Source organism: Cherax quadricarinatus, chromosome 35 (assembly GCF_038502225.1).
Source record: "Cherax quadricarinatus isolate ZL_2023a chromosome 35, ASM3850222v1, whole genome shotgun sequence".
Classification (NCBI taxonomy): Eukaryota; Metazoa; Arthropoda; class Malacostraca; order Decapoda; family Parastacidae; genus Cherax; species Cherax quadricarinatus.
Genome location: NC_091326.1, coordinates 17658845 through 17677515, shown reverse-complemented (window position 1 = coordinate 17677515; position 18671 = coordinate 17658845). Strand labels below are relative to the sequence as shown.

The window sequence follows — 18671 nt, the reverse complement described above, 5'->3', positions numbered from 1 at the left end:
GGGAATACCTGCCAGGAAGACAGCGAGTGTAATGGTACGTAGCGAGGTGTCAGAGTGGGCGCCTGTGACGAGTGGGGTTCCACAGGGGTCAGTCCTAGGACCAGTGCTGTTTCTGGTATTTGCGAATGACATGACGGAAGAAATAGACTCCTAAGTGTCCCTGTTTGCAAATGATGTGAAGTTGATGAGAAGAATCCAATCGGACGAGGACCAGGCAGAACTACAAAGGGATCTGGACAGGCTGCAGGCCTGGTCCAGCAACTGGCTCCTGGAGTTCAACCCCACTAAGTGCAAAGTCATGAAGATTGGGGAAGGGCAAAGAAGACCACAGACTAGTCTAGTCTAGTCTAGGGGGCCAGAGACTACAAACCTCACTCAAGGAAAAAGATCTTGGGGTGAGTATAGCACCGGGCACATCTCTTGAGGCGCACATCAACCAAATAACTGCTGCAGCATATGGGCGCCTAGTAAACCTAAAAACAACATTCCGACATCTTAATAAGGAATCGTTCAGGACCCTGTACACCGTGTACGTTAGGCCCATATTGGAGTATGCAGCACCAGTTTGGAACCCACACCTAGCCAAGCACGTAAGGGATTATGTCCTACAAGGAGAGGCTAAGGGAAATCGACCTGACGACACTAGGAGAGATAGGGAGGACATGATAACGACATATAAAATACTGTGAGGAATCGACACGGTGGACAGTTGGAAGTTGAAGACAAAGATGAATCACAAGGATATTAGCAAGTATTTCTTCAGTCAAAGAGTTGTCAGGAAGTGGAATAGTTTGGGTAGTGATGTAGTGGAGGCAGGATCCATACATAGCTTTAAGAAGAGATATGATAAAGCTCATGGAGCAGGAAGAGTGACCAAGTAGCGGCCATTGAAGAGGCGGGGCCAGGAGCTGTGACTCGACCCCTGCAACCAAAACTAGGTGAGTACACGCACACACACACAATGACTGCTGTGCCTCATTCACAGTCACACCTCATAACTTCGTCAGGAGGCAATCAGTGAGGGGAGGCGGCAACCTTTCCTTGAGGCAGTTCAATCCAGCTCACTCCATTACCCAACCTCTCTCTCTCTCTTTCTCTCTTTCTCTGTTCAACACTCTCCTCCCACTCCCTCATATCACCCCCCTCCACTTACCCCTCCCCTCCCCATACACCGAGAAGGATACGTCTCTTGCTATATGCAATCGTAGAGTTTAATCCCTCTTTTAAGGATTAAATTGTTCTTGACTGGTGGTACACAGATCACATGCAGCTTTAATGATGGCGCTTTGAGTAGTCGATAGGCTTGAAACACAATTAAGCAGCCGTCTCCCTCTCCCACTCCCTCTACCCTCTGTAGTCTCTCCCCGCCGCAGTCTTCACTACCTGCGTCGTAGTCTTGACTTCCAGTCAGCTCAGTTACTGGGCTTTTCCCGTTTTCTGTGTTGACTCACAGTCGTTGAGGTGTTCAGTGACTGTATCTGGTTTATTTTCTAACTTATACTATCATATATTCAGTGTTTTATCCTACATTTTAAATAATAATTCATTGAGATACGTCTGAATGCGTTCGTATATTCGTTTAAGAATGAAGATGATAGTGGAGTCTTATTTTTATGAATATTTAACATTAATATATAGTATAATTTCACGGACAATGTTCCAGTTTACGAAGAATGCAAGTGGTCACTAGGTGTCCTCAGTTGTATGTTCTTTAATATCATAAAAAAAAACTCGCTAAAGTTAACTATCCTTTACATGTAGGATGAATGCTATACTTGAGTATGAGATATAAAATGTTTAAAATAAAATCGAGAAGTAGGGGGGTCGTAGTAACTGAGAATATTGTATTAACACCCATTGTCCCAGACTGTTTAACACTTCCAAAACATATCGGAAACACTGCCCGAACAAGTGTATAAGTCTTCAGTAGGAAATTGGACATGTATTATTGGGGCTCTGGTGGATAAAGCTCTCGCTTCACACGGCGAGGGACTGGGTTCGATTCCCATCCATGGTAGAAACATTGAGTGTGTTTCTTTACACCTGTTGTCTATGTTCATCCATCAGTAAATGGGTACTTGGGTGTTAGTCGACTGGTGTGGGTCGCATCCTGGGACACTGACCTAATTTGGCCAAAATTCTCAGCATAACAAGGGGCTTTCTATATAGTTCTATGTCATTGATGTCAGCTAGGCCTGTATACCTTGTACTTGTTGTAAATAAAGATATTATATTATACCTCCGCTAAGTGCAGGATAACTCAGATATGATGGCCAGCGGCCGCCAGCAGTAACAACCTGGTTGGCCAGACAAGCCTGGCCCAGGGCCAGGTTGCAAGAGCAGGAAAACTCTCGGAACCTTGTCTTCAAGAGGGAACTGAACAGACACTTAAAGTTAGTAGCCGACCACCCGGACCACCTGGTTGACCAAAGGCCGGGCCGCGAGGTCGTTGACCCTCAGAACGACATCCAGGTAGACTCCAGGATATGGAGTCAGTCATCATAATATAAGAAAATACATAAACACTGAAAGAGCTGACGCACAGTGCAAGGAAGTGAGATTTTTAAGTCCTTAGTTAAAACAAACCTTTATCGTGTATTACAATAGATTTTAATTTTAAATGGAGCCGGTTATTGCCTGACACCTTAGAATATATATATATATATATATATATATATATATATATATATATATATATATATATATATATATATATATATATATATATATATATATATATATATATACATGCCATGCTGCAAGTATCAAGGTGTCTTTATAGTACAAAAAAGGAATAAATTAAATATTACAAGAAAATGAGTCTGCTGTTTTCAGGATTGACGGGAATAGGATTATTGCGTTCATCGGGGAGCTCTAAACTGGTATGGGTCAACAGCCTATGGGAGTATGGGAGCCAGTCAGTTTCAATCCAACGAAGGAGAGGTCAGGTTCATATCCTTAGACCAAGAGCTTCCCACTGACGTCCAGGAACCTGCCTTGAGGGGACAGGATTAAGAACACAAAATATGAATTACAGGTTTGAAGAATTATTTTTATATTTATATGGAAGCGATGAACTGTTGGGGTTATACAGCGTCTGGGGAAGATGTCATCAGGTGGTAGTGAACTATAACCAGGTGAAGGTTTATGCAGTTTTTGGCACATGCAGGTGCCTCTGGTCAGCTTTTTATGGATTATTTCCGATTTTTGTTTCCATACGATAACTTGAGAAAAAGCCATTTTTGATCTGCCTCAAATCTTCAGCGATGGTGTATCCTACTTAGAAGGTTCAGAGTGTTATTGGAGTGTGAAGGCGCCAAGTTGTTAATTTAATTTCCAAAATGGTATATTTTTTTTTGTTTAGAACGTCTGAAGCATTCTGTGATAAGGGGGTTATTATCTTGAGTTTAGCCTGTATAGGTTCAAATTTGCCATTTTACTAACATAGTTAATATTCTTGGAATTGTGTGATTCTGTGATGTAACCAGAAAATCCTGCTACTGTCAGCTGCACATTTTTACCACTGATTTTTTTCCCTCGAAGTAAATTTTGCAATAAATTTGGATTGTGTAAATTTTAATCTACCAGTTTTATTAAGTTGTTTTCCGTACGATAACTGGAGAATTCCTTTTTTGATCGTCACCAAACCTTAAATCCTAGTGTATTTTACTAATATAAAGGTTTGGATTCATTTTGGGCGGTATACGTGATACTTATTTTCACGGCCGGTGTACTGTGCTGTAAAATTACCTACGGGATGGGAAGTGATCAGGTTTGATCCTCCTGGCTGGCCAGACTTCTTCATAAATATACCCAGATGTTGCACATGTCTTATTTATCAACTTGAAGGAGTAGCTCCAGCTTCTTGGAGTCATCATCTTGAAGGGAGTAGAGAATATATAACGTATAAGTGCGCTTGTTTTTGTGCAGACAGTGCAGTACACAGCCGTCAGCAGCTGTTGTACCACCTGGTCGCCTCACACCACATCTAGACTGGTTTTTGTGGTATTCCTAAATCGGGAAGTCCTTGGGACCCAGTCCTGGCGTCCTTCGCGTCTTTCAGAGGTCCTTGTGGCGTATAGGATCCATTTTGGGAATAAACGCAATTTAAATACATAAATATAAATGTGGATTATTTATTGTGAAGCAAGAGTGAGGATGTAGTGAATATAATGATTCTCAGAGTTAATGTGATGATGGTGATATATAAATATATATTATATATATCAAGGTATATAGCAATACTCTGAGACAGAGCTTCGATCTCTGCAAGAAAAATCCTTTTGAATCAGAGTTGTAATAAAGTTGGTAGAATTACCGACAATATGTAAAGTAAAAGGACACAAGTACAACTAATGTGACATTTTATTGTGGCAACGTTTCGCTCTCCAGGAGCTTTATCAAGCCATTACAAACAATACATTGAACACAGAGGGTATATATAGGCTCAGAGTGAGGTGCAATACTAGTGGTAGTAGTAGTAGTAGTGACAAAAGTTGTAGTGGTAGTAGTAATACAATATGGTAGAGCAATTAAATCGTACATGAGTAAAAGGATATAAAAGCTATTACTTGGGTAACATAAAAATAAGTTGGACAAATATAGACTGGATAGAGGCAGCCTGTTTCAGTGTTCACTCTCTGTAATGTGCTTTGTGTAGTACAACAGGACAGACTATGTGATGGCAGGGTTTACTGTTTTCAGGAGGATTCTTGCTAAGACTTCAGAGATGGCTTGATAAAGCTCCTGGAGAGCGAAACGTTGCCACAATAAAATGTCACATTAGTTGCACTTGTGTCCTTGAATCAGAGTTACTACGATAGAAGGAAAATTTAAGAGTAGTTGTGATATTTGAAGAACGCTTTGGCCTAGTAGGGCATTAGGCAATAAAATATATGCAATAAAAAATGTGTATATGCAATACACACAATAATATGAAGATAAATTTATCTATAAAATCTGTTAACATGAATAAAAGCATTACCGAAATGCTAACATAGAGGAGGGGGAGTGTGATGGGGCATGTGAACGACTACCTAGGCTGCCCCTATTTCACTACGTGACAGGATATTGAGAGACGAATGTTTCTCACTGTATAACTGGAGAGGATTTGGGGGATCAACGCCCCGGCGGCTCGGTCCGTGACCAGGTCTCGTGTATACACTGTTTAAATTTCGTATTTAAAAATTATAAAAACTCGGTACCACATACCATTTTTACTATAAAGGTTTGTGTTATTGACAAACTGAGAAAGGGAAGAAAAATGCAGTCGTCCATAGGACATTTTTAATGGACACGTTTCGGTCTAGAGACTTGGGTCACTCCAGCCAAGGTGCCAGGACCAAAACGTTTCCAACGAATGTCGTAAAGTGGTTACCCCCTTGTTTGTCACTTTCCGCTAGCATATAACACTTCCCATGTGTGTCTGCTTCAGAGACTGGATCTCTGTGTTGATATTTGAACCACATTTTCCCGAGTCTCACTCAGAGATCATATTGTACGTGTACGCTTCTTTTGTCACCCCCCGCGTCCTCATGTTGTTGAAAAGTCAAATTTAAGACTGTGTAAGTTCACATACAAGTTGTACATGTCTTCCAGGGTATACACAGCAATGTGTGTTCCTCAGTATATAAGCAGCAAATTGTTTGCGTCTCAGTGTGTATATTGAAAGATGTGTGCATCTCTTAAATCCTGTTTTAAGAATTAAATGTATCAATAGTATACAGATTACATGCAGCATAATGACCCTTGTGCAGTGGATACGTTAGTTAGTTAGTTAAAGATTAGCCGGTATTCTCCCGGCCCGGGCCTTGTCCAAGTGGTGGCCCGGCGTTGGCTCCCTCTTTAGGGAGTGTCTGAGACCTAAGTCTCCCATGAGAGGAGGCACAAGTACCTCCTCATCTTTGGGACCAACTGTCCCCAGGCCTAGCCACAAGCTAGGCCTCTCTGGTCTGCCATCCCCGCCCCAAGAGGGATAATGGGAATGACAGTCTTATGAGCTAAAGGCTCGGGCTCAGGAACCTACCCTACCCTAGAAGGGTTAGGCATGGTGTCGATGAGTGGATACGTCTTGTGTTTAGCATACACAAATCTAACAAGAAGACAAATCGTAATTTAACACCATTATTATGGAAGCAAAGCCTACCTTAAGAAATTAACTTTGGTATGAGCAGTATATACAGGTATTTACAATCATACGTAATTTTGGTATAATTGGAAAAATTATTTTATGCTTTCAATGCTGGTAAAAGGACTCTGATACAAGGGATTGAAGATGCCTTCCCTCAGATTAAACGTGATTGATTACCGTTCCTGCCCCAGGCGTTGTACGATCCCTGCGAGTTTAGCTCTTCCCGTGACTGATACTATATTTTCATAAAGATGGTATACATGAGTCACAGTGTGGTGTATATTGTCAGGGATCACGGTTGAATGTATTAAAGGCGTGTATGGTGTTTATTGTCAGGGTCAGAGTAGAATGTATGAATGATGTGTATCTTATCAGGATAAGAGTAGTATGTTGAAATGGTGTGTATGAAGTATATTATCATGATCACAGTTGCATGTATAGTGTGTATTGTCAGGGGTCACTAGTATATAGGAATGTTGTTGAGTGTGAGATGACTGTTATATCAGCATTGTGTTATGATTTGTTATTTCAGCACTGAGTTGTGTTATGATTGTTTTAAGATTGTTGTTCATTCCCAAAGACATACAGCATCAATACATGTGGGCTGAGTGTACACAGATTGTGTGGTATAGCGTGAGTCAAGTGTGGGGAGAAAGGGGAGTGTGGAGAAAAGGGAACGAGCGTGGGAAGAGGGAATTGAGTGTGAAAAAAAAAAACCCGAAGAAGGATATTCGAGAGAAAGGTGTGTGAGAGGATTCGTAAAGCGGAAAGTGGTGAAGGGGAAAAGAATGCAACTGTAGGCGGAGAAGAGGTAGAAAAAGAAGAAACAAATGTCTGCGATGGAGAGGGAAATGTTTTTAAAAGGAAGACATGTGGAGAGGGAGGTGCGGCAGATAACTCTGGAAGGAACACTTCAAAAATTAGGAAACAATGCAGCGGGAAGGAAAGATAAGGTATAAGGGTATTTCAGTCCTGTATAAGGCGATGAAGTGCAACACTCCAAAACGAAGATATCAAGGTGTGGCACATGTGTTTTATTCATCACTATGTCAGTATTGTACACCACTATTGTAGTGGCGACTATATAGTGCACTGAAGATTTGACAGAACCGCTATATCTCTTAGCATTATTGACGCGATTTGTTCTTATTTAATATATATTTTATAACGTATGCATCAACTGCTGGGTCTGGCGAGATCCTCAATTGACAATTTCGCACAGCTGGGGAGGTAGACAGCTAGGTGTAGGGAAGCAGGAAAATAGACGTAACGGAGCAGCGAAATTGAATGTAAAGCCAAGTTATAACATCTAATACTGTATTCTCCTATATTTTTTTATTATTCCTCTAATATTTATGATTGTGTGTGGGGGGGGATAACAAGAGACTTTTTACAAGCGATGCCAAACTTGAGTGATAATTAGTCAGAGCAACTTTTTTTTAGACTCCTCTTAGAGCACGTAGAATGACTATTATATTTGCCTGCTAATATGTTTTGTATAATATAATGACCGAGGTATATCAGCGAGGAAATATTTCAATCAGAAATTTGAAGAGGCTATGATCGTTTTGCGTCAGACAAGTTTGCTTCATCGATTTTTACCTGCTTAATGACTGTTTTTTTTTTTAAGTTTAATTTGCCTTTGTATAATTTAAAAATGTTTACCCAGTACCAGTGGCTGATGTGACTCCTGGTAAACTCGGGCTAATGAACATCCTGGTAATGGCGGGAGAGTTTGAAACAAATTAATTTTTTTTAGCCAAATCTGTTTAATTACCTCATGATCAATTGGTGAATTTTCCTTTGTGTTTGAATTTCTCTTGGGCTATTAAATATCCATCCATCTGTAGAAAGAGGAAGAGGGAATGTGAGAGGGGAAGACAGAGGGTGAAAATAAAGAATAGCATGGAGACAAGGGAAGAAGTGAGATAGGGAGAAAGGATGGAGGAAGAGAGAAGGAATTGAGAGAAGTAGGGGAGGAAGGAAGAGATGAGAGAAAGGAAAGAAGAGAGGAAACAGGGGAAGGAAATGAGAAAACTAGTGGAAAGGTAGGCGGAATGGCAGTGACAGCAAATAATGCCACAACTGTACTAGGCTAGTATGAACCCGGACTCCCTGTGGCCAGTATTGATCTTATTTATGAAGCTCCCCTCCTCCACCCCCTTCCCGTTCCCCTCCCTCGTTTCCCTTCCCTCACCATCACCCACTCCACGATTCACACTTCCTCCCTTTAATCATCGTACTTGTGACCTTCAATGACTGCACATTGTGACAGATTTATTGGCATTTATAAACGATACCTGTTAACGGTATTTGAGAACGATGGTTGAGTGAACGAGGCTGTTGTCAAGGCTCCTTCAGTCCCCCAGCACTGCATGACCCCAGGCTGGTCTGCTGCTCACCTCTCAATAATGTTGTGAAGGGTGAAGTCTACCACGGCTCTAAGATAGTCATCCTAACATTATTATAGACAAGAAGCGCTAAACTCGTCGGGAGGTATACAGCGCCTGAAGAATGGAAGGTAAACAAGTATGACTTTAGCATGGAAGGGTAACTCCAGTTTCTTGAAACAAGAACCTTCATTATCACAGCACTAAAGGTCCTAACATAGGAAATATTTTATCCATAGGAATTGTAAACGTTTATTCTCTGCGCATTACCGTAATATTATTATTATTATTATTATTATTATTATTATTATTATTATTCAGCAACAAACACTGAACCCGCATGGGTCACAACGTTAAATTTTGAGCAACTGAAAACCTAGAGATTGTTGTTCATGGGTCAACCATGAGTCAGGTGGCTGGTTGTTCATCAAGAACTTGACTGCTGAAAAAAGTAAAAGCGTCGTGTTTTTCTGTCAGAAATAAAACATAATAATGCATTTTTCATTAACATTTGACTTTTATTAAATATTCAGAACACCTTATATTATTATTATTATTATCAAAACTAAGCGCTCAATCACCAGGGTCATTAGCGCTATATATCATTATTAACAATCATCAATTACCATTATCATTAGTCATCATCGTGGATTCTGCTCGATGATTTGATTGTGATTGATGGTGGACTATATTTTTTCATTCATACATAAGAGAAAATGCTGTGGCATTAGGCTGTTGGACGAGGGAAAAAATACTCGGTGATTGAGTCTGTTTTTTTACAATATGCATAACGAATTATATATGTCTAATTAGAAATAAGTTTGTTATTATTGTTGTTAAGTTCACTTTGTAAATCTTTTAAAATAATGATGAGGTATCCTTAAATTTTCGTGTTTTTTTTTTTCAAACTTTTCGATATTCCGTTTGTTTTTGTTTTATCATCCTCTACATTTCATTCATTTTTCTTGTTCTTGGTAGATCGTTACACATATATTTTAATAGCAGGATAAACCGTTGATGAAACAGCAAAGGAACAGGAGCCTCTCAACCTAAGGGAGAAAGAGCCACTTTTTTTTTTGGAGGGGGGGGGGGGGCTGGGCCTTGCTAGGGAATGATACTGGCGTCGTCACAGAATTGTGGGGTTGCTGCACCTTGTCCTGTCCCACTGGTAATGAGACAGATTTTAATGAGTTATCTTGACTATAAAGGCGGTAAACTTGGGTAATAATTCGTGGGAGCAGGTGAGGCCCAGTTTCCCGCGCTGCGGCTCCCGCGTAATTTAAAGCTTTATGACCACATTTTTCGCGGGTTTTATGTCCCCGGCATTAAGACTTCTTTATTTTCAAAAGATACATCAGTAATTTGGAGAGAATGTTGAGCCCATCATTACGCGACTTTTTTTTTTAGGCAAAATTGGATACATCTTCCATGTGCCGTTACCATTTTCTATTCTACTCTTGAAGATCGGCATGACAGAAGAGGGGAAATGTCCTGGAGAAAATTGGAGAGTGAAAATTCTCGGAAATATCTTGGTCGTTCTTGACTGGGTGATTTCCTTCAAATACCGTTTTCTGTCCTTAAAATGTCAGATCTCACATGCCCTTCACTATTGGCGTTGGGCACAACAGAAAAGATGGAATGCCCTTCCCCCAAAAATGAGAAATGAAAACGGTATCAGAGATACCTCGGTCTTAGGACCGGGGGGATTTCCTTATAGGGCCGTTTTCGGTTATTTTTTTCGATCCTCGTCTTAGCAATGCAGTAATCTGATCGTCGCCACCCAAAGCTGGCATGTATCTCTCTTAGGAGTTGGTCATGACAGAAACGGGAAGTGCCATCCCCAAGAAAACTAGGAATTGAAGACGGTCACGGAAAATGACTTGGTCCTCTTGGACCAGGTAATTTCCTTCAAAAACCGTGTTTTGGGTTGCTCCTATTTTTTTTTAAGTTGCATAGGGTTCACTCACATTTTGGAGTGATCTAAACAGATTTTTGCTACCTAATGCTCTTTATAGTTATTATTAACCTTGTAGTAATTCTGGTGTTATTAATCCAAGCTGCTAAACTAAACTTTGGGTAACTGAATATTCTTCTCTTAAACATGTCGAATTGCTTTATTATTGCATTCATTAGGGAGCGTTAAACCCGTAGGGGTCTCAGCATGGGTAGAAGGAAGGCAACCAGGTTTGATCCAGGGAAAGTGAGGGTGTTCAGTTCCCTAGATCAAGAGCTACTTACCAGCATCAAGGCGCCTCTGAAAGACTAGATTTCGACATAATTTTAGGGTAAACTGATTTTTACTATGCAATGTTTTTTTGTAATTTTAAGTCCCATTCCCGGGCTTTGTACGGGTTTAGCTAATATATGTGAATATGTTTTTTTTTCTTATTGTGTAAAATGCTAAGCTAAGCTTGGGTTAGTAAAATTAGCTTTGACTCTTCCCACCGGCAGCCTGCTGGACAATGAAAGCATAATGGGTCGGAAGCAAGGTCTGAGCTACTCCATTACAACCCAACCTGACCTTATTGAACACGTCGCCCACAGGACCAATCTCCAGCAGCACTCCAACAACCAGATTGTCTCCAACAACCAGGACGACACAGAGTGAGTCCTAACTCTCCTCCCTCCATCCCAACCTTCCACCACACCAATAAGAGCCAGGCGTCACCACACCAATAAGAGCCAGGCGTCACCACACCAATAAGAGCCAGGCGTCACCACACCAATAACCAGGCAACTCCACAAGTCAGGCATCACTACGCCAACCAGGAAACACTACAAGTGCCAGGCATCACCACACCAACCAGGGAACACCACAAGAGCCAGGCATCACCACACCAACCAGGGAACACCACAAGAGCCAGGCATCACCACACCAACCAGGAAACACTACAAGTGCCAGGCATCACCACACCAACCACGGAACACCACAAGAGCCAGGCATCACCACACCAACCAGGGAACACCACAACAGTCATCACCACACCAACCAGGGAACACCACAACAACCAGGGAACACCACAACAGGCATCACCACACCAACCACGGAACACCACAAGAGCCAGGCATCACCACACCAACCAGGGAACACCACAACAGTCATCACCACACCAACCAGGGAACACCACAAGTCAGGCATCACCACACCAACAACAACTAGGCATCACACCAACAACCTTGTATCACCACACCAACAACAACCAAGCACTACCACATTAACAATAGCCAGGCATACACTTGTAACACTTGTAACAACTGCCCCACTCCAAATTTCATCCACCACTCTACAACCACCACCACCACCACTATTTCAGAACGTAATGGTAATCTTTAAGCACCACAGTGACCTTTCTGCACTAGGCAGAAGTAGACCTTACACTGTTATAACACCTTATGCTAATTGTTTACCTGAAGGGATTAAGCGCGCGCGCGCGTGTGTGTGTGTGTGTGTGTGTGTGTGTGTGTGTGTGTGTGTGTGTGTGTACACATGTGAGCTTTTTAGCGTAATAAACGCTTTTAACAATTCTATACCTGGAACATGTTTGACGGGATGGTAGAGTGGATGGAATGTGTTGGATGGTTGCTGGACACACCATAGATTCCAGGCCTTGAAACACACACACACACACACACACACAAAACATTTTTATTATAATAGCCTAGTTGAAGTATATATATAATTTTTTTATTTAATTTTTTTTGCATGTTGCTCTGCATTCTTTTCTCTTTATGAGTGAGATGCCTTAATGCTGGTCAAGGCTTTTGATCCAAGGAACTGGAGTGACCCTTCTCCTTTTATCACATCTGATTATCTCTCATTGCCCAGGTGCTCCATGACCCATACGGGCTTAGCGCTTCCCCAGGAACATAATGAATGATCTTACACGTTTTTGTCCACATTTTTGGGGGATCGCTTAAGATTGTTGCCAGATTTTGTTTCAATATTAATCGTTCGTTCATTTAGCTACTCAGCGATCTCATTTTTTTTTTTTTTGAGAAAATGTACTGATAAAATAACGAATAAAATATTAACGAGATTAATTTTTTTAATGTTGCTTGGGGATGACGCATTTCTAGGCTAGTTTGAATGTGAAAAAAAAAAATCTTGACCAAATAAATGGTTGAAAATCGAGTTTTTATTTTATTTACTGGTTTATTGATCTTTGTCAAATTTGACAAATTATGTGCTAAATGTTTTGTTGTAATATTTGTTGCAGCCTAAGAATTTTTATCTGTACAATTTTGTTGTCTTGCCATTATCTGTTAAGACCGTGAGCTTTAGTTACGTTAGTTGTGTAGTCTATAATACTTTTTTCATTTGCATGGCTGTGTGTACTCAACCTGCTCCATGAGAATTATCGTACCTGTTCTTTAAGCTATGTATGGGTCCTGCCTCCTTTACATCACTCTCTAGATTGTTCCACTTCCTGACAACTCTATGACTGAAGAAATACTTCCTAATATCCCTGTGACTCGTCTGTGTGTGTGTGTGTGTGTGTGTGTGTGTAAACAAACTAACAGTTTTCGGTCTCGTTAGAGACCTTCCACAGGCCCTCTGAGGTAGGTTACCTCCCCCCCCCCTCCTAGCCTGGCTGGCTGATTAGCGGATAGAGGATCAAGCCTCCACCACTCCTTGCGTTAAATGACCCACACGGGTTTAGCGCTTCTCAAAAAACAGATCCAAATTAATTCATTATGAAGACTGTTTCTAGCTTGAACGAAAATATTCGCATTTTTTCTTTACGGCTAAATGTGGATTATTCGCACGAATTACGGTCAGTGTATGGTCACCATATATATATATATATATATATATATATATATATATATATATATATATATATATATATATATATATATATAAAGGGTAAAGGGTTAATTATATATATATATATAATGTAAAAAATTGTTTTACTAACGAATCATTTTGTTTTATTGATTCCTTGGGATTCATTAATGGATTATTTCGCTTCATTGATGGATAACTTGAGTCAGTGACTGCATAATTTTGACTTATTGATGATTTTGCTTCGTTCATAAATTTCGCTACATTGGTAGTTATTTTTATTTAATTTATGAGTATTTTGTCACTGGTGACTGTGTTTTATTGATCATCATTATGTTACGTTGATATATGTTATTTTCTGACATATCTTTGATGTTTGAATTATGCTTATGGTTTAAGTTTTACGTTTAAAATGATTATTTAACATGTGCATGAATGATAATTATATATAGATAACTGATAATTCACCCATATTCTCATTTTCAAACGATGTTTATATAATTGGTATAATTTTATTCTCTGGTAAAGGATATAATTATATTTATCCGTTTATGCATATGGAGAGGTAATTTTTTTGTTAATAGATACGCATTATGAACACGTTAAACACGTGAATTATAAATTACTCACACTAGGTTGTTTGTGCCTTTTAAATATCAGTTTAAAGAACATTTCTGGAGCTACGATGTTAATGGTTAGTCTGTTATTCTTGTATTTGTGATGTAGTGTACAAATACTTGTGTATTTCTCGGAAAAACAGGCGCTCCAAAATTATAAAAATATTGTAAATTACTACCGGTATCATTATTATTAATGTCGGTTTAGAGACACGTGAGCAAACACTAGGACACATTTATTAAAAAAACGTTTCGATCCTGGGACTTTGATCACTTCTGAAGCCATCAAAGACCCAGGACCGAAACGTTGTCTAATATTTCCTAGTGTTTGCTCAAGTGTCTCTCTAAACCAACATGTGGGTATATGTTAAGTATATATTAAGGTTGACAATATTTGGCAGGAACGATGATAAGCGCATGCTGACTCCTGAAGGTGGTGAAGGTGGTGTAGACTCTGGTATAGTTACTGACGGTGGGTCAACGTCTTCGTCAAACTCTTCACACCAAGGACGTCAGTCTCCAGCTCACATCCCACATATGACAGCTGGTCACACACAGGTAAGATCACCACACCTGCACGAAGATGTGCCACGATGGCACTCGACGGGTTTACCTCTGAAAAAAAAAAATATTTATATATATAAGACCATGGTAAAAAAATTAACTTAAGCAGCAGCAATAATAATAATAATAATAATAATAATAATAAGGATGTCATATCTTAATGAATTTTCACAGAAGTTACGACCTAGTGCATATACTTCGGGATATTTACGTTAGATAGTATATTGCTTAATTCAGGAATTATCGTATGACTACTAAACAAATGTTAACTTTTCAAAGGGTTGTTTTGATGTCGGTGAAACACTCGATCCAAGGAATTGGAGCCATCCTTTACCTTGGGGAAAACTTGATCACCTCTCACTTCCCAGGCACTTTATGACCTTTGTGGGTTTAGTATTTTTTCGGGAATCTACTAACGCATACACACACGTAGCGGTCAGTGAAGAAGTGGGGCCAGGAGCTGAGTATCGACCCCTGCAACCACAAATAGGTGAGTACACACACACACACACATCCTACGAGGAGAGGTTAAGGGACATCAACGTGACGGTGCTGGACAGGGGAGATAGGGGGGATATGATAACGACATATAAAATACTGAGAGTAATAGACAAGGTGGACAGAGACAGAATGTTCCAGAGATGGGACACAGCAACAAGAGATCACACTTGGAAATTGAAGACACAGATGAGTAGAAGGGATGTTAGAAAGTATTTCTTCAGTCATAGAGTTGTCAGGAAGTGGAATAGTCTAGCAAGTGATGTAGCAGAGGCAGGAACCATACATAGCTTTAAGACAAGGTATGATAAAGCTTATGGAGGGAGAGAGAAAGGACCTAGTAGCGTTCAGTGAAGAGGTGGGGCCAGGAGCTGAGTCTCGACCCCTGCAACGACAATTAGGTGAGTACATGCACACGCACACACGCATTTACTCCAGGAGAAAAATATAACTACTAAAGTACCAAGTTATTCTTCGCTCAGATTTTTCTTGTGTTATACTGTAGTATATTATCATTAATATTGTTGTTAATATCAAAAGCAAGCGTTAGACCCACTAGGGTCATACAGCATACTGTAGTATAAATACTGCACTTGGTGCTCCAAATTGTTGGTGCCAGATATTAGAGATGTATAGGATATCCGCATCCGCAGAATATCCGCACAGTTTCTTACATCTGCATCTGCATTTACTGTTAACAGATATCCGCATATGCATCTGCAAAACAATACACATCCGCATCTGTGGATATCTAAATTTTCACATCCGATACATCTCTACCAGATATGATTACAGGCAAAATGTGAAGAAAAAGCCAAGTGTTGAAGTCATATAAATCTTCCTCTCTATTACTTTTTATTTTATTCTTCCAGCATTTACTTTATCCACAATTTTTATTTTTTTTCGCTATGTGTGTATTTTGAATAACAGCTTTAAGTTGCTAAAATTATTAAGTTTTTTTAAAAACGGAAGTTAGCCAGTCCAAAATTATTGTAATATATATAATGCAGAATTTAATTTTGTTTTTGCAGGATTTATATGCTTTGCCAGTGAAGCGACCTCCCACACAGACGGGGTCTCAACACTCCACACCCACACATCAGCCCACACAAAATGATAGTGAAGAAAAGACTGACCCACCCATAGAAGACACTCTCCCACCTGGATGGGAAAAGCATGAAGGTTAGCTGTGTTTAACTCACTACATCACATTATTAATTCCATTGTATTGAGTTATTTAATGATTTTGCTGTAGTGTCTTTCAAATTAAATAATTAAAGTGATAAATTTGTGAAGTTAATTTTGGTAAGTGATCACCACAAAGGTATTCTTCATAATGAATTTGCTGGAATTCTATACAGATAATGATGGTCCATACTACTGGCACATCAAAAGTGGTACTATCACTCGCACTCCTCCTGAACCCACTGATACCTTAACTTCTGCACCACTGAGAGCAGAGAGGAGAAACAAGGATACCGAACAGGTGAAGTGAATTAAAAAATATTTGTTTAAAACACCACACACACATAGGCATCATATATATGCACGCACATGAACTCATTGCACAGAATGAGAATGCTCAGCATAAATTATTAATAGCTTTAAATATGAAATATAGAAATATATGTGGGTTACTCACATAACCTAGTATTTTGTAGATTATCCTTCCTCTTGATGCACTCCAAATGTCTGATAGGCACTGATAGAAGAGTCAGTACATTCCTACACTTTCTTAATGTGACAGTGGACACGTCCATGCCACTATAAGCTCACGCTTAATAAACTTCTACGCTTTTTTTTTTTAATCGGATTTAAGTCTGGGGAGTTCTGACCAGTCATTAAAGTTTGAAACTTCATAATCATTTAGCAAGTAGTTTGTCTTTCGCAGTATGGCAAGAGGCACCGTCTTGCATACAAAAGAAACTGTTACCTAAAAGTTTGCTAAAGGTGTACTTATGCATGTGCATATTTACGATGCATATTGTATGTGTTTAATAGTAGCAGTAGTAGCTACCAGTTGTCAAAGGCACATTTTGATACACTTGGCCACAGTGCATCATCAGGAGCAATACAGTGTTGCAAGGCTAGCAACAGATAGTAGGAAGAAAAATTCTCTCTTAGGCAAGGCAGAAGTGTAAAGTGTCACGCCATGTCATGTCATGTCCTCAGAGAATTTTTCCTCCTACTATCACTTGCTAGTCTTGCAACATCGCATTGCTTCTGACGATGCATGGAAAGTGCAAAAGATCATGAGCTAAATATTTCCACCCCCATGTGGCTTATCCTACATTATTAAGATCACCTGTTTGCTCGTTTTGTGTGCATGTATGTAAATATATACGTATATATATATATATATATATATATATATATATATATATATATATATATATATATATATATATATATATACACACACTTCTTTTTTTTTTTTCAACAAGTTGGCCATCTCCCACCGAGGCAGGGTGACCCAAAAAAGAAAGAAAATCCCCAAAAAGAAAATGCTTTCATCATCATTCAACACTTGCACCACACTCACACATAATCACTGTTTTTGCAGAGGTGCTCAGAATACAACAGTTTAGAAGCATATACGTATAAAGATACACAACATATCCCTCCAAACTGCCAATATCCCAAACCCCTCCTTTAAAGTGCAGGCATTGTACTTCCCATTTCCAGGACTCAAGTCCGACTATATGAAAATGTAACCGGTTTCCCTGAATCCCTTCACTAAATATTACCCTGCTCACACTCCAACAGAACGTCAGGTCCCAAGTACCATTCGTCTCCATTCACTCCTATCTAACACGCTCATGCACGCTTGCTGGAAGTCCAAGCCCCTTGCCCACAAAACCTCCTTTACCCCCTCTCTCCAACCCTTTCGAGGACGACCCCTACCTCGCCTTCCTTTCCCTATAGATTTATATGCTTTCCATGTTATTCTACTTTGATCCATTCTCTCTAAATATACATTATATATATATATATATATATATATATATATATATATATATATATATATATATATATATATATATATATATATATATTATATATATATATATATATATATATATATATATATATTACATATATACAGTGGGCCCCTGCCTAACGTTGGCATCACATAACGTTAAATCCGCGTAGCGATACATTTTATCAATAAAATTTTGCCTTGCATAGTGCTAAAAAACTCGCTCAACGCGATTCATCAGAGACGCGTCTATGTGCGGCCTGAGCCAGCCTCACTTGTTCCGCCAGTGGCATTGTTTACAAGCCAGCCTCCGCGGTAACATCTGAGCATACAATCGGAACATTTCGTATTATTACAGCATTTTTAGTAATTTCACCTGCAAAATAAGTGACCATGGGCCCCAAGAAAGCTTCTAGTGCCAACCCTACAGGAAAAAGGGTGAGAATTACTATGGAGATGAAGAAACAGATCATTGCTAAGTATGAAAGTGGAGTGCGTGTCTCCGAGCTGGCCAGGTTGTATAGTAAACCCCAATCAACCATCGCTACTATTGTGTCCAAGAAAACGGCAATCAAGGAAGCTGTTCTTGCCAAAGGTGCAACTTTGTTTTCGAAACAGAGATCGCAAGTGATAGAAGATGTTGAGAGACTGTTATTGGTGTGGATAAACAAAAAACAGATAGCAGGAGATAGCATCTCTCAAGCGA

The 18671-nt window shown here is 39.7% G+C and overlaps 1 protein-coding gene across 2 annotated transcripts in view; it reads left to right on the top strand.

Moving 5' to 3' along the window:
- LOC128695029 (uncharacterized) overlaps positions 1–18671 on the top strand; it is a gene marked incomplete at its 3' end in the record, with an annotated part of 538480 nt that overhangs the window by 497109 nt on the left and 22700 nt on the right. The window contains 4 exon segments of one of the 2 annotated variants that reach the window (XM_070091415.1): positions 10972–11124; positions 14325–14481; positions 16017–16167; positions 16347–16471. In XM_070091415.1, the coding sequence (XP_069947516.1) occupies positions 10972–11124; positions 14325–14481; positions 16017–16167; positions 16347–16471 (586 nt within the window). 2 annotated transcript variants of the gene reach the window in all.